The sequence below is a fragment of the Clinocottus analis genome, unplaced genomic scaffold, assembly GCF_023055335.1.
Source record: "Clinocottus analis isolate CAN_PGR_092001 unplaced genomic scaffold, fCliAna1.0.p SCAF_10, whole genome shotgun sequence".
In the NCBI taxonomy this organism is placed as follows: domain Eukaryota; kingdom Metazoa; phylum Chordata; class Actinopteri; order Perciformes; family Cottidae; genus Clinocottus; species Clinocottus analis.
In genome coordinates this window covers 1,582,375-1,599,574 of record NW_027175821.1, presented here as the reverse complement: position 1 = coordinate 1,599,574, position 17,200 = coordinate 1,582,375, and the positions used below count along the sequence as shown (strand labels likewise).

The following is a 17,200-nucleotide window of genomic DNA, read 5'->3' as shown; positions in this document are numbered from 1 at the left end:
GAGAGAGAGAGGGAAGAGTTAGCGAACAGTCTGACGGGAGAAACTGTGATCGGGTCTTCAAATGAATTTCCTCGCTTTCCTTCCGCCAGCCAATCCAGAAAGGGGGAGGTGGAGAGGGGTGAAGGGGTGAGGGAGGGAATTAAATGTGGAATTGCTTCCTCTTTTCCTTCACCTAACTCGATCGGCGGGTTTCGGGCGCTGAACAACAATACTCACTCAAATAAGCCGGCTTATAAGGCGCAGGGGAAAGGGGCGGTAATGCGTCCAGCTCGCCGCTCTCTAGGGAGCCCTGCTGCTGGCTGAGGAGGTGATGGTGTTTGAGGAGGTGGTGGTGGTGCTGGTGGTGGTTTTGGTGGAGGTGGAGGTGGAGGTGTTGGTGACCGACAGGCGTGTCCTTGCCAAAGGTGGAGAACGACCTGTCGGCCGTTTGCTCGGGGGGTTCAAATACCTCTGTGTCCGGGACCGAGTCCATGCCGGGCACGTGCAGGTTGCTGCGGTAGTCCGGGCCCTGCCGCCCGTCAGAGGCCACAAAGCTGGGCATCCAGCAGCGGTCGGAGTGGCCCAGGGCCTTGCACTCCTCCGTGCAGTTGGAGAAGAGGTCGGCGCCTGGAGGAGGAAGAAGGAGGCAGGGGGGAGGAGCAAGGGAGGGAGGTAAGGGAGGGAGGAAGGAAAAGAAAAAGAACAGGAGAGGTGTTTAGAGTTTCTTCAACGAGCGAGACAAAGCAGGAACCATGAGACACGATAATATACAATATTATCACGATACTGCAATATTATCACGATACTGCAATATTATCACGATATTATAATAGTATCACAATATTGTGATATTATCATGGTGTTGCAATATTATCACGGTACTGCAATATTATCAAGATATTATAATATTATCACGATATTATAATATTATAACAATATTGTGATAATATCACGATATCGTGATATTATCGCAATACTGCAATATTATCACAATATTATAAAATTGTCACAATATTGTGATAAAATTATGATATTGTGATATCGCAACATTGTGATATTATTACGGTACTGCGATATTATCGCGATATTATAACATTATCACAACATCCTGATATTATCACTCACACACACACACACACACACACATACATGGAGGTTGCCTCTCGACGGCTCTCAACATGGCGGCGGTCACGGTGCCGTTAACGTTGTTTACTCTCTCGTGGTCGTCAGAGGAAACAGGAAACATAAAGAATGAAGACGCGGCGGAGGAGAAGTGTTTGTGCCGTTATGCAAATGAGCTTTTATGTATTTCCGTAACCCACGCCGGTGGTCCTGTGGACGCGTCCCCCCGGCTGCAGCGGCTGCAGCGGCTGCAGCGGCTGCGTGGCGATGTTATTTCTGTCTGGACGTGAAACCCGGAGAGGAAACGCTCGGCTCCCCGGAGAGAGACGAGGCCTTTGATCGTCACCACGGCGACACAAATATGAATATGAATATGAACACACACACGTTGTTCACGACTCATGGAAATATGCAGGGGGGCGTCTGTGTGTGTGTGTCTGTGTGCGTGAGCGTGTGTGTGCTCGTCTGTTTGTGTGTGTGCATGTGTGTGTGTGTGTGTGTGCAGGGCTCATATACAGCGAGGAGCGAGGTGTGTGTAGCGAGTAGCCTGTAGCGTGTAGCGAGTAGCATGTAGCGTGTAGCGAGTAGCATGTAGCGAGTAGTGGTGAGCAAGTAGCGACGAGCAAGTAGTGGCGAGCGAGTAGCAACGAGCAATTAGTGGTGAGCGAGTAGCTACTAGCGGCGAGCGAGTAGCGGCATGCGAGTAGCGGCATGCGAGTAGCGGCGAGCAAGCAGCAATTAGCGATTAGCGGCGAGCGATTAGAGGAATGCGTTTAGCGGCGAGCAAGTAGCGGCAAGTGAGTAGCAAGTATCAACTAGTGAATAGCGGCGAGCGTGAAGCGGCGAGCGTGAAGCAGCGAGTGTATAGCGGCAAGCGAGCAGCGTGTAGCAAGTAGCGAGTAGCGTGTTGCGGGGTTAACGGGCGCGTGAGCTATTTAGGCCGAGTGTAAGCCTCCAGCCAAACTGTGTTTCATTGCCCCATATGTTTTCTTTTTTGTTGCTGCAGTCAGGCTCAGATCCCGTGTTTGCATGTATTTTGAAACACAAATCCTCTTGTTGTGTGTGTGCGTGTGTGTGTGTATGTGTGTGTGTGTGTGTGTGTGCGTGTGTCTGAGTCACTGTTCGGGGGCTCCAATCTGAACTGTCCAGCTCGGGCGATCGGCTACTAATCCCTCTGAAAACAGGACGATTAGACCGAGGTCTGCTGCCGTCCCAGTGAGCAGAGGGAGTGTGTGTTTGTGTGTGTGTGTGTGTGTGTTTGTGTGTGTGTATGTGTGTATCTGTGGCGGTCAGCAAAGAGGGGAATTTGCTTTGTTAGTAAGCGGATTAATTTGGCTCGCCGTCACTAACAGCTTTGGAAAAGTGCCCGGTCTCCTAACGACAGGGTTTCTTATTAAATATTAACCGACGTGCCATAAATAACACCAGCGCATTACGGTTTAATACGGCCTCCTGAACGGGCGAGGAGAGAGGACCCGCGCTGCGTCGGGAGCACCTGCACACGTGCAGAGGCAGCGTGGCATTGTGGGTACCCAGGTGGAAACACTGACTCCAGTGTAGCAGAACACGGACTGAAAGATCGCTGCTGCTTCACCATGTTGTACTTTAACCATCAAAGCATTCATGTATTCATATTCATGTACATTTACGGTCATGACATTCATCTGAGTGTCCCAAACATCTATTGTCGAGTGTATGTCTTTGTTTTTTGGAGACGATGACTGATTGAAATGGTGAAACATCATTTTACAAACGATTCTGATCTGTTTGGATGATGCAACGTACTCGTGTGAAACGAGCCATCTATGCAGCTTGTTGTTAGAGTCAGTGGTTTAGGATGGACGCTCCAGTGGATAGCCAGAGCCCAGGTATCAGAGTCAGGGCGCAGGAGGGTGGATCAGTGCCTCCTTCAATGTGGGCAGCGGAGGAAAAGAAGAAGAAGAAGAAGAAGAAGAAGAAGAAGAAGAAGAAGAAGAAGAAGAAGAAAAAAAAAGAAAAACCGGAGTGGAAGGAGGACACAGAGCTCCGCTTCTATTACAAAATGGATGCTGTGTGGATTCTCAAAATGGGAACGGGAAATGTGGCATTTAGGCTGTCAGAGACTCTCTCTCACACATAGAGAGAGAGAGAGAGAGAGAGAGAGAGAGAGAGAGAGAGAGAGAGAGAGAGAGAGAGAGAGAGAGAGAGAGAGAGAGAGAGAGGCATTTCAGTCACTAGATTAAGACATCTTGATATTTCTTGACATTTTGGCGAAATGAGACGTTCCCCTGGTACGTTAGACTATTGAATCAGCAGGAAAAACATTCCAGCTGTAAAATCAAACAACTCACCACCCACACACACACACACACACACACACACACACACACACACACACACACACACACACACACACACACAGCCAGCGCCGTGCCTGCCATGTGAATGCAGCTCTTATCTCTCCCACTGCGGCTCTCCAAAGAGCAAACAAGTCGGCGTGGGATGTGATGCTGCAGCCGGCCGGAGCCCACGCCGCCCTGAGGGGGGAGAGACCACGCCACCCTGAGGGGGGGAGACCACGTCACCCTGAGGGGGGGAGACCACGTCACCTTTTAGGGCGAGAAACCACGTCACCTTTCAGGACGAGAGACCACGTCACCTTTTAGGGTGAGAAACCACGTCACCTTTTAGGGTGAGAGACCACGTCACCTTTTAGGGTGAGAAACCACGTCACCTTTTAGGGTGAGAGACCACGTCACCTTTTAGGGTGAGAGACCAGGTCACCTTTTAGGGTGAGAGACCACGTCACCTTTTAGGGTGAGAGACCAGGTCACTTTTAGGGTGAGAAACCACGTCACCTTTTAGGGTGAGAAACCACGTCACCTTTCAGGGTGAGAGACCACGTCACCCCTGGAGGGGGGGCTCTGACCCTCGTTACTTCCGGCGGCCCCTCTTAGCATTCGGCGCTCGCGCGGGGCCGACGCAGAGCCTCCATAATAACCTTCATTTGGTAATTGGTATGCAGAGGTCTGCAAAATGAATTACTGATCAGCGAGCTGTTACCACGGAGATAACATGAACCGCGGGGCCTAAGGAGGAATTCATCATGGCGGCGGCGGCGAGGCGGGGGAGGGCGGGGGGGCGAGGGGAGGGGGGGTGAAAGTGGATAAGCGCCTCGACTCAATCTTCTCCAAGTGCGTGACATTGGCTATATTGATAATATGTACTTTACACATGTAGCGGGAGCTGGGAATGGCCCCTCTGAGGACCCGTAGGAGTGGTCCTTCAGGGGGCCGGCAGCAAATCAGGGGCCACTCTATTAATTCCACGAGCAAATGCGCCCATCGCCGAATTTAAAGGACGACCTTTATTAGCTCAGAGAACAGAGAACAGCGATGCTGCCGTTTAGAGGGGGGAGGGGATCCGTGAGGCATGCTGGGACGGATTCGCAGTCGAGGAGGGCCCTGATCACAGTTTGAGGAGAAATTAGCCAAGTGATCATTTCCATCCTGAGGAGTCGCTGCTCATCTTTCATGAGCTCTGGTTTTCAAAGCCAAATTCAGGGGAAACTTGTCGTAGTACAAAAACACAAAAACGCTGTATGCTTGAAATGTGAGTTTAAAATAAATGTGTTGCATCCATTATGTCACTTCCTGTCTATGTTTAACTCCTCCTCCTTTAAATCCTCCTCCTTCAAAGCCACTGCCATTAACTCCTCCTTATTTAACTCATCCTCCTTTAATGCATATTGCTTTAACTCCTCCTTCTTTAACTATATATATAAATATATATATATATATATATATATATATATAATGTCTCCCTGCTTCTGAGCCAGCTCACTCGATGACATCACTCAGTGCATTGAGGTAGATAAACAGAACGCTGCTAGAGATGACATGGACCACAGGTCGAGTGGAAATATGCACATTAGAGGAAAGAATCTGTAAGAGGAAAATGACATGCATGGAAGGGTAGATGTACTCATAATACTTCGTTTGGCGTACATGTCACATAAAGCATGCGAGCATACATTCCCCTCTTACAGCCGTGCATTATTTAGGCTGAGAAATCAGTGCGTCTGAAAGTGAACATGCGAGAGTCACAATATATATCCAGGTGATGAAACATGTATGATCGTATCAATGCATATGTAAGAAGCCCTGAATAAGTGAGAGGAACGGGTCGTTCCCCCGGACCGGGAGGTCGGCGGCTCGACTCCCGCCTCCTCCTGTGTGACCTGCAGAAACCTGCATGGACTCACAGTCCTGACCAATGAGAAGCATTTTGAATGCAGGGATTTTACTCATTGATATAATCTCCCAGTCACATCCTGTTTCTCTCAAAGACGACTTTCTATACACATAAAGACATATTTTACCACACAAGACACTTGTCCTATGTTTTGAAAACAAACTAAAGTTTTTTGTTTGTTTTTTTAAATAAAAAAAAAAGGCTTGGAACTGGAGAGAAGGAAAATTAACTAAAAATGTTTTGGATTTAAAAATGACCATTTTAATTTCTGATCATTCTATCAATATTCACTTTTTTAGCCTTTTTTAAAATTGAAACCCACGTACATGCATACACACACACATATGAATATGCCCTCATCCATACCGTGTGCTTTTTTTTAGATGAAATAATAAACACACACACGGACGCACACTATACTCCTATACCATAAATATATATATTTTTTTTTTTTTGGAAATAAAAAATAATTTAAAAAAAACAACACAACAACTATGCACAATTACCAAAACTACTAGCTCCATAATCAATCATCTGCACCCAGAATGCACCTGTGAAAACACCTGGCACCAATCTAAATCGCGGCCTGGACGCCGTGAGCAGGAGGATGTAGAGCGAGGGAGAGGCCTGTAACTGTAACATCCTGTCTTATCTTTACAGTGGAATAAAGTCGTATAGTCATGGTCGTGTTGTCGGTGGCCCTCCAGAAACAAGCCGTCGCACAAACAGAGTCACTCTCAAGTGAATTAAAACTCGACAGCAGCCACCAATTTGCTTGTGCTTTGAATCGTCTCGCGGCGTCTGGTTACGGTCATGTGACTTTCCTCCGCCGCTTTCCAAACCTAGGTTCTCTTCCCCTAATGGATCCGATATTTCATTACTTTGAGTCCCAGCTCTCCTGTTTGTCTCCGGCCCTCGTCTCCTTAACGCTGCTGAAACTTCCCTTCAGGGATCTTTGAACGCCGGACGTTTAACCCGGGCCATGAGGGGGCGGGGCCACGTCGCCTTATATGGTGCTATCGGGGGCGTTAACTATGCAAATGCTCAGCTCTTTTAAACGCAGAGCGCCGGACGTCCAGCAGCCGGGAGCGTCTGCTGAGTCGTTACGTACAAAAGAAAAAGGAAGAAAAAGCTGCGATACGAACAGCAGAATGCTCTATATTTAAAGCAAATATTTAAAGCACATATTTACTGCATATATCTCGAGATAATGCCGTTTTATATGCACGTCGGTGACCAGCTACAAGGTGGGGAGAGCTGTTTGTGTGCGTAAAGTTATGATGCAAAAATATGTGTTAAAGAATACTTCATCTAGTATAAAGATTCGAAATGTTTTGTGGATGTCTGTTGGGGGTTGTTTGTGTGCAACACGTGGACAAAGAGGTTGTGTTGTATCACTTGCAACCAAACCAACGCAAAGAGTAAACCGGATGTCTGCAGAGACGTCTGCTCTCTCTCTGTGTCTGGCAGTTAGCACGGCTAATGCTAATGCTGAGCCGCTGCGCTTCTCATGCCTAAAACAGGCCTCGCATCATCGCCGTCATTATCATTGTTGTCGTCGCTGTCACTCCCACACACAAACCTGCACACGGCGCTGTGTAATGACACTTAACGTGCAGCAATTGATCATTTGAGTCCTGATTTTGACCTTTACTGAAAATCCTCCTCTTATCTCTCCCTCCCTCTCGCTCTCTGTCACTCTCCAGCACACACTGGAAAGCCTGGAAAATAATCTCAGCATCTTCGTTGAGTCTGTGTTCCAAGTATATTTATATATGTGTGTGTTGTGTGTGTGTGTGTGTGTGTGTGTGTGTGTGTGTGTGTGTCTTATGTCCTTAACAGCTGATTTTCTGGACTCTTTCCTTGATGGAGTCCTTGATGGATAGAAACGCAGCCAGCGGCAGGAACAAGAACACAAACGGCTGCGTCGACAATCTCCTAGGTTGCTTGTCAAAGCCAATGTGACACCACCAGCACCACCAGCACAACCGCCACGGTGCAGCCGGGGCCACGGCACCCTGCGCCTCATCCTCATCATCCTCCGTGAGGATTGTTCCAACCAACGGATCCCATCAGTGTGTGACGCTCACGCTTTAATTCCACATGTAGAGGAAAAGAGAAACAATGTGCTAAATCTGATTAAACGGACACAAAATGCAGACACAAAAGTGTGTCTCCCCGACGCGGACCCGTTTAGGTGTTTACTGAACACAAGCATCCATCCAACAGAAGTAGCCCCTCGCCGGCCGGCTGCAATGAGCACACATCCACTCCGTCGGCGCCGCGGGACGCTAAGCCGCGCTATCAATTATCCTAATCAAACAAAGACTTAATGCGGAGCAAATAATCTGTTTAGAGGCACTGAGCGCCGGCTGATAACTCGACCGCAAAGTAACTGTCTCCCAATCGCCTCGCCAAGGGTACTCAAAGTCAAACTGAAACTCAAAGGCTCACAGATTCCCGCGGCGAAAAGCAGCTGGCGGCGGACCTCGTGTCCAGAAGCAGCAGAACCTTTTAGAACGTCACGTTTGGGTTCTTTCATTGCCGTTAATCAGACGCTTCCTGGTGGGAGCTCGGTAACGTACGGCTGCTGCCGTGTTGACGGGCTGGAGTCTGCTTCCATGGCTATTTTCTATTAGATAATGCACATATTTGCATATATTAGCATAATGTTCTCATTTTTAACCTATTCACCCAAATGTCATTTTACAGAATATGTCTGTAAAGGCTGTTTTTTTATCTCTTACATCCACCAAACACTTCAGTTCCATCCCTCTATAGATGCTGAAGGCTTTCACTGAAGGGCTTATTCACATCGTTCAGAGCCTGTTATTACTAAAAGCAAGGAATATATTATTATTTTTTTATATCCATTTCTGATTCATGGAGTGATACAAATATATATATATATATACATATATATATATATATATGTATATATATATATATATATATATATATATATATATATGTATATATATATACATTATATATACCTTTGATTTTGATGTGTCAACACAATAAAAGAAGAATTCTAAATTTGGCAGAACATGAATCCAGATTTATGTTCTGCAAACATATGCAAATGAGTTCCAGATAATGCCTCATCTCATTTGCATATTCAAACATAACATTCCTGACATATTGTCATACAGAAGGATGTATGTAAGTAATGGACCGGTGCGGTTTCATGGCATCATCTCTTACTTCCTCTCTGGGGGTCCTGGTAACTGTTATCTGTGCATATGACATTACAAATATCTTATATCTTGTATGTGGGCAGACTTATAAAATACTGATAGCATGAAGCTACGCAGGATTTCCTAACAGTTGTGGAATCCTTAGAGCCGACTGAATCCACCAATAACACTGAGAAACCAACCTTCACAAAATACCCTCAAAATTGACATTTATGTCCAGCCAAAAAAAAAGAAAATGGCCTTTTTTTGGCCTTTCATAGGAACCCAAAATTGAATCCAATACTTTGGTTTGTTGTATGTATTTGTTCAGCAAAGTCTTGGGGAAAAAATGTATATCTGCAAGAAAATCACTTTTAAAAGATATTTTGATTGTAACTATGAACATCCAGCATGATATGAGCCAGATTCCCCAAAAAAGCGTCCTGCAGCGGTCAATAAGACACCTTTTTGGAAAGATTAGGACCTAAAGAATGAGAATCTGCAACAAAAATCACAATGAAACAAAGTCTTGTCCTGTTAGGACGGAGTTTCAGTCAAAAAAACTGTGTTGTTTGGTTCAAAAATGGAAAAAATACATATTTTATGCCAAAAGATTGTCAGATTGGGGCATGCTGGGACTTAAAATGGGCACGGGAGGATTTTTCGCGCAGGGTTTCCAAAAGGTTAATATAGTTACGATTAAAAACAACTGGTGTCTGGTATCGTACGGATGGGTGGATGTGAAAGACCCTGCAGCTGGATGGCTACATATCGTCATGGGGCCTTCCTCCAAACGTTGTTTTTGTGTCCTACACGTTGTCAGGAATGTTATGTTTGAATATGCAAATGAGGCATTATCTTGTTAAATATGGACTCATTTGCATATGTTTGCAGAACATAAATCTGAACATCGGATGACGCAGGTTTGGAATTATTCTTTCATCGTGTTGACACATCAAAGTCAAAGGTTTTTACACGGCGGAAAACAAAAATATGTCTTTGAATCACTCCATAAATCAGAAAGAGACGGAAAAAAAAGCTAATATTTGTGTCCATGTTTTTAGTAATAACAGCTCTGAATGATGCATGAAGGAGCCGCTCTGTGAAGAGCTCCAGAATGCGGAGAGAGAACAAAAAACAGCCTTTTTGTGAAATGACATTCGGGTGGGGAAAAACGAACGTTACATTTAAATATGCAAATGAGGCTCTATCTAATGGTAACTTCTGGAGAATTTCGGAGAACTGTACAGATCAAACGGACGGCGTGGTGACATGAATTATTTCCTCCAGTCAGAACCAAAACACGGAAGCAACAAAACCTCTGGCTGGATCAGAGGAAGAGAAAACCAGGATTTTAGTCCCTAAAAGTGTTCATATTCCTCAAATGTGGGGGCGGGGCTAGTGTCATTTTACTGGGTGAGGACACACACACACAATGTGAGGACCCACACACACACAATGTGAGGACCCGCACACACAATGTGAGGACCCACACACACACACAATGTGAGGACCCACACACACACAATGTGAGGACCCGCACACACAATGTGAGGACCCGCACACACACGCAATGTGAGGACCCACAGTCACAATGTGAGGACCCACACACACACAATGTGAGGACCCGCACACACACACAATGTGAGGACCCGCACACACAATGTGAGGACCCACACACACGCAATGTGAGGACCCAAACACACACAATGTGAGGACCCAAACACGCAATGTGAGGACCCAAACACACACAATGTGAGGACCCAAACACACAATGTGAGGACCCACACACACGCAATGTGAGGACCCACACACACACAATGTGAGGACCCACACACACACACACACACAATGTGAGGACACTCACACACGCAATGTGAGGACCCACACACACACAGTGTGAGGACCCACACACACACACACAATGTGAGGACACTCACACACGCAATGTGAGGACCCACACACACACAGTGTGAGGACACTCACACACACAATGTGAGGACCCACACACACATAAAGTGAGGACCCATGCACACACACAATGTGAGGACCCACACACACAATGTGAGGACACTCACACACACAATGTGAGGTTTTACAAACACACAATGTGAGGACCCACACACAAAATGTGAGGACCTATGCACACACAGAATGTGAGGACAGACACACACACTGTCTGCATTCAGAAGTCAGGACCAGAGTGCGTGAGCTCAGATGCTGCTTTAGGAAAGAGTCATTCAAAAAGAGAAGAAGGAGAAGAAGAAGAAGAAGAAGAAGAAGAAGAAGAAGAAGAAGAAGAAGAAGAAGAAGAAGAAGAAGAAGAAGAAGAAGAAGAAGGGTGTGAAGGGAGGGAGGGAGCAGCGGGAGTGGGCGCACGAGGCAAGGCGTTTATTATTCGGATGAGCGACTGAATCGTGTGTTTTGTTTCTGCCGACCTCTCCGGTTCTCTTCCCGGCTCATTAAAACGCCCGTCACGGCTCGTCAAGTGGTCTCCGGCAGCCGAGGGGCCGAGCTCACGGGGAGCAGCGCTCCTCATTACCGCCGCCGCCTTATTTACAAGCTGCAGCGCATAAATATTAAGGAGGCGCTCGCGGGGACCCGAGGACCCGAGGACCCGGGACCCCGGGTTCTTGTCCCCGCGCCCGGCTCGGCCTCGTCGACCGGAGGGAAATCAGAGCGGCTCAGACCTCGACATCAGCTGCTTCTGCCCGCACTCACAAGAGCCGCTGCTCGCTCCGTGGGGTGCTTTTCATGTGATGATGATGACGGTGGTGATGATGAAGATGGGATTGATTTACTCCTCATATTTATTTATTTATATTGGATTTTTCTTGTAATATAAAAGTCCTTCATTATAACTGATGGGTTTAGGCCTCAAAGGAAACATTATTCATGTATTAATAATAAAATGTGATGTTAAAGGACTCTGCTCTCTAAACATTGTACCTGTATGTGTATATATATATATATATATATACATATATATATATGTATATGTATATATATATAAAATATCTATGATATAGACATTAGAGACAATAATGTCTGTATATTTACATATATATAGAGAGAGAGAGAGAGAGAGAGAGAGAGAGAGAGAGAGAGAGAGAGAGAGAGAGAGAGAGAGAGAGAGAGAGAGAGAGATTATTGCTAGGTTGAAACATGTAGAATTTCCGGGATATGTGTGTGTGTGTGTTTGTGTGTGTGTGTGTGTGTGTGTGTGTGTGTGTGTGTGTGTGTGTGTGTGTGTGTGTGTGTAATGTACTCCGACATGCCTAAACCCAGCATCCAGCAGAGTCCAGCATTCAGCAAATGGAGAGAGTGTCTGCATCCTGCTCCTGGACCAGCAGCACATCATGCTAACCAGCTAGCTCCAGTCCAACAGGAGCCACCAGGCGGCCTCCATCCAGTAACCCCCTCCACCCTCCACCCTCCACCTCCACCCTCCTGCAGCGGCAGCAGCAGACTCTTACCGGAGGAGTGGCCTCGGTTGGTGGCGTCGTGGTCGCTGTCTCCCTGCTCGCTGTCCCCGTGGCCGCTGTCTTTGGAGCTCACCATGTCGGCCTCCTGGAACGCCGAGCTGCGAGCACAAGAGAGGGCGTGAGACCCCAGAGCTTCTTCCTCTTCCTCATGGAAGAAGAGGTATCAACAGAGAGGTGTGTGACTCAGGTGAGGGAGGGGGGGGGAGGAGTCTCTCGCTCCATATTTACCTGTTGACCCGTCTCGGCCGGTCCACCAGGTAGCTGAGCTCAGCTCGCTGGTGTTTGGTCTGAAAGAGGGAGGGGTCAGGGTTTAGTGTCACATGATCACATCATATTATGATGTAACACACACATGCTTTAAGAAGGGGGAGGGACACACACACACACACACACACACCAGCAGCCTCTGAGCCACCATACAGGCTTACACACACTTTCTTTCTGTCTTTTTATTATGTTTCAGAGGCCACATGTCAGGTGTGTGTGTGTGTGTGCGTGTGTGTGTGTGTGTGCGTGTGTGTGTGTGTGTGTGTGTGTGTGTGTGTGTGTGTGTGCATATTTGCAGACATGTGGGGAGGATGGAGATGATGCTCTGGCTCCAGCCATGCTGATGGTGTGTTGTGTTGTGGTGTGTTGTGTTTTGTGGTGTTTTTGTGGTGTGTTGTGTTGTGTTGTGGTGTGTTATGTTGTGGTGTCTTGTGTGGTGTTGCGTAACCTCCCGAGGCCTCCCTCACCTCGCTGGACAGAATGCTGCCGTTGGATATGATGTCGGGCTGCTGGTCGGCGTACCCCGTCACCACGGCGCCGCACGCCTTGTGCTCGCCGTCCGTGCTGCGGGACGGGCTCCTGGGCTTCAGGAACATGAGGTCGGTCTTGGCGGACTCCGGAGTCAGACACACCTGGTAGCAATAGTTCTGGTTCTGGTGATGCGAGCCGAAGCTCCCAGACTCCTCCACGGGGACCTGCGCCGCGCCGCCGAGCCCCAACCCGCCTCCACCTCCTCCGCCGCCGCCTCCGCCTCCTCCGCCTCCGCCTCCGCCGGCGCTCTGCACCAGCATGATGTCCGACTTGCTGAGCTTCTTCTTGCGCGCGCGGGCCTGCCGCGAGCAGCACGAGCTGCAGCCCAGGCAGCACTCGCTGCTCAGGCACGTGTAGATGTTGAGCTTCTTGTCCTTCTGGCAGCGCACCGCCAGCACGATCATCACCAGCAGGAAGATGAAGGACACGGAGCCCAGCGCGATGATGAGGATGAGCGTGAGGTCCAGGGCGCCGTCTTTGCTCTTGGCCGCGGCCCCGGCGCGGTCTCCGCCGCCGGCGCCGCCTCCAGCGCCGCGGCCCTCGGCCACGCTGTCCACCAGCACCACCAGGACGCTGGCGCTGGAGGACAGCGGCGGCTGGCCGTGGTCGCGCACCTCGATGAGCAGGTCGTACAGCTGGTGCGGGTCCCTCTTGGCGGACACGCGCCGCGCCGTGCGCAGCTCGCCCGTCCTCCAGTCCATGCGGAACATGCCGTTCTCGTTGCCGCGCTGGATGCTGTAGGACAGCCGCGCGTTCTCGCCGTCGTCCGCGTCCATGGCCACGACGCGCGTCACCAGGTAGCCCGGCTCGGCGGAGCGCGGCAGCGGCTCCCGCGCGGTCCCGTTCTTGCCCAGCGGCGCGAGCACCGCGGGCGCGTTGTCGTTCTGGTCCACGATGATGACTTTGACCGTGGCGTTGGACGAGAGCTCCGGCGCGCCCGCGTCCCCGGCGCGCACCGTGAACGCGAAGTCCTTCAGCTGCTCGTAGTCGAAGGAGCGCAGCGCGTACAGGTAGCCGGTCTCCTCGTTGATGGACACGTAGGTCTTCACCGACATGCCCTGGATGTCGCACTCCAGGATGGAGTAGCCCACGAGCGCGTTGCGGCCCACGTCCGGGTCCAGCGCCGTCACCGCGTGGATGTACGCGCCGGGCACGTTGTTCTCCGTCACGTACACGTCGTACACGGGCTGCGTGAACGCCGGCGCGTTGTCGTTCTCGTCGGACACCTGCACGCGGATGGACTTGCTGGCGGCCAGCGACGGGGAGCCGCCGTCGCGCGCCACCACCGTCACGGAGTAGGAGTCCGCGCGCTCGCGGTCCAGCGGGCCGTCCGTCACGATGGTGAAGTAATTCCGAAAGGACGTCTTCAGCTGGAAGGGCACGTCGCCGAGCAGCTCCACGCGCACCTGCCCGTTGTCCTCGGCGTCGCGGTCCGTCACGCTCAGCAGCGCGATCACGGTGCCCGGCGGCGCGCTCTCGCTCACGGACTCCGTGACGGTGCTGAAGGTGATCTCCGGCGCGTTGTCGTTCAGGTCGCGCACCTTGACGAGCACCTTGCAGTGCGCGGCCACGGCGTTCGGTCCCATATCCTTGGCCTGCACGAAGATCTGGTACAGGCCGCTCTCCTCGAAGTCCACCTCGGCGCGCACCTCCACGCGCCCGGTGCGCGCGTCGATGCTGAACAGGTCCTTGACGCGCGACGAGATGTGGTTGCTGAAGGAGTACGCGATCTCCCCGTTCGGGCCCTCGTCCTGGTCCGTGGCGTTCAGCTGGATGACCAGCGTGCCCGCGGGCGCGTTCTCCGCGAGGCTCACCGTGTACACGGGCTGCTCGAACACCGGCACGTTGTCGTTGGAGTCCAGCACCTTGACCACCAGCAGCGCGGTGCCGGTGCGCGGCGGCTGCCCGCCGTCCACCGCCGTGAGCACGTAGCGGTGCGCCGCCTGCTGCTCGCGGTCCAGCGGCTTCTCGAGCACGAGCTCCGCGAACCTGCTGCCGTCCGTCTGCGTCTGCACGTCCAGGTAGAAGTAGTTGTTGGTGGTGATGTCGTAGGTGCGCAGCGCGTTGGAGCCCGCGTCCGGGTCGTACGCGCTCTCCAGCGGGAAGCGGGTGCCCGGCGACGCGCTCTCCGAGATCTCCACCGTGATGTCGGTCTCCGGGAAGCTGGGCGGGTTGTCGTTGATGTCCACCACCTCCACCTCGACGCGGAAGAGCTCCAGCGGGTTCTCCAGGAAGACCTCCATGTTGAGCTGGCAGCTGGCGCTCTGGCGGCAGATGCGCTCGCGGTCGATCGTGTCGCTCACGAACAGCACGCCGCTCTCCAGGTTGACCTCCAGGTAGGGCGAGCGCGAGCTGGGCACCACCTGGAAGCGGCGCGAGGCCAGCTTGGTGAGGTCCAGGCCCAGGTCCTCGGCGATGTTGCCCACCAGGGTGCCGTGGTCCGCCTCCTCCGGCACGGAGTAGCGGATCTGAGCGCGCGCTCCGTCCGCGAGGCAGAGCAGGAGCAGCAGCGGCGCGAGCATGGCACAGGAGGAGTTGGGGGCAAGTGCACTTGGGTAGAAGGTGTTACAAAGCGGGGTATCCTCTGTTAATGGACAAAACGTCTACTTCCATCACCCATTTCCTTCGGCCGAAAGACAAAGTCTCCAAAAAAATTAATTGGAAGAAAAAAAATGCGTAAAAGTCTCCAGGAATGTAGAAAAAAAGACAATCCAAAGGGGGAAAAGGGGAAATAAAGCTGTCCCAGTTAAAAGAGAGGCATCTTTTTTGAGAATGTGTAGAATGTGTTAGATGTTTGAAAGCCCCGCAGAGCCCGTGGGTCCGATCCCCGGTCCGCTCCTCTCACGCGGGTCCGCGCGCATTCCAGTGAGGCGAGGAAATGAAAATCCACATGAAAGCAGAGCAGAGCCGCGGCGAGCAGGACGCTGTAGTCAGTGTCCCGGCTGGTCCTCTTCCTCCTCTTCCTCCTCTGCTCTCGGGTGTGCGTGTCTCCTCTTGGCTTCCTGCTCCCTCACTGGCTTCCCCTCTCCTCCTCTCGTCCTCTCTCTCTACTGACGCGGCTCACTCCAAACTCTTTGCTTCTTTTTTTTTTCCTCTCTCTTTCTTTCTCTCTCCTCTCCTCTCAGCCCCCGCGGCTGTAAGCGCTCTCTCCTGATTGGACGGCGGGGTTGCCTGTCACCGTCCCCTCCCTCCCTCCCCCCTCCATCGGACTCCCTCACTGCGGCTCCACCATCCTCTCAGAGCGGCTTCTCTCTCTCTCTCTCTCTCTCTCTCTCTCTCTCTCTCTCTCTCTCTCTCTCTCTCTCTCTCTCTCTCTCTCTCTCTCAGCACCGCCAGAGAGAAGCGGGACAGAGGATGGACACACACACTTAAAACACACATAAACACACACTTATAAACACACACCTGGGTGTACAGCGCGTGCCCTCATGGGTCGACCTGCTCATCGGCTCCATCACTGTGCGCACTACTTGTTGCCGCGGCGGCCGTAGAGCCCCGCCCCCCTCCCTTTAATGCATGCAAATGCAGTGATATGTATGCAGGAGACTCATCCGCCGCTTCTTAAGGCGGCGGCGTTATAATCACAGCCTGGTGGTTGAAACCATATTAACTCTCCTCCAGCACACACACACACACACACACACACACACACACACACACACACACACACACACACACACACACACACACACACACAGGCAGCGGGACAGAAGGGAGGATCCATCCGCGGACCTCATGCGACCCCTAGCGGCCGAGGAGCGCGTCATGCAGTGAGAGGATGAGGCCCTCTGAGTGCACACACAGCTTATACACACACACGTGTGTGTGTGTGTTTCATGTCAACTAACACCTGTACTGTAGGTGTGTGTGTGTGTGTGTGTGTGTGTGTGTGTGTGTGTGTGTGTGTGTGTGTGTGTTGGGAGAGAAGCCTCAGAGCTCACAGCTTCCTGTTGGAGGGAAGGAAGCGGCAGCAGCAGAGTCCGTGTATCTGTGATGTCACATGCAGAGGAAACAAAGCGCGACGTCGCATGAAAGCGGGATGAAAAGAAGCGCTCGGCGACAGAGGAAGTGAGCCGGCTGCAGACGGGATGAGAGGGAAAAGGGAGAAAAGGGGAAGTGGCACTAAAAGCTCTCCAGTTGGAGACTCGACACTCGGCCTCTTGAGTTGCTCTGGCGGGCTGAGAAACATCAAGGCCGCTCCGTCTTCCCCCCCGTCCCGTCCCGCCGCGAGATCATTAGCATCGCACAAAGGAAGGAGACGCACACGACATCAAAGGCAGCGTCGTTTCACTCACACGACTTCTAATGAGTTCGTCAGGAGACGGAGGAGCGGCCACCGGTTGCTCACGTTGCTCACGTTGCTCACGTTGCGTAACGATGACGGCAGATCTGATGAAGAGCTAC

At 51.1% G+C, this 17,200-nt stretch overlaps 1 protein-coding gene across 1 annotated transcript in view; it reads right to left on the bottom strand.

Annotated features, from left to right (window-relative positions):
* pcdh10b (protocadherin 10b) overlaps positions 1-15,846 on the bottom strand; it is a 20,253-nt gene extending 4,407 nt beyond the window's left edge. The window contains exons 1-4 of the mRNA XM_068595448.1: positions 12,733-15,846; positions 12,227-12,285; positions 11,990-12,096; positions 449-606 (exon numbers count right to left, since the gene is read on the bottom strand). Coding sequence (XP_068451549.1) covers positions 449-606; positions 11,990-12,096; positions 12,227-12,285; positions 12,733-15,318 — 2,910 coding nt within the window. The 5' untranslated portion in view covers positions 15,319-15,846. The remainder of the gene's footprint in view (positions 1-448; positions 607-11,989; positions 12,097-12,226; positions 12,286-12,732) is intronic.
* Positions 15,847-17,200: the final 1,354 nt, after the last annotated feature.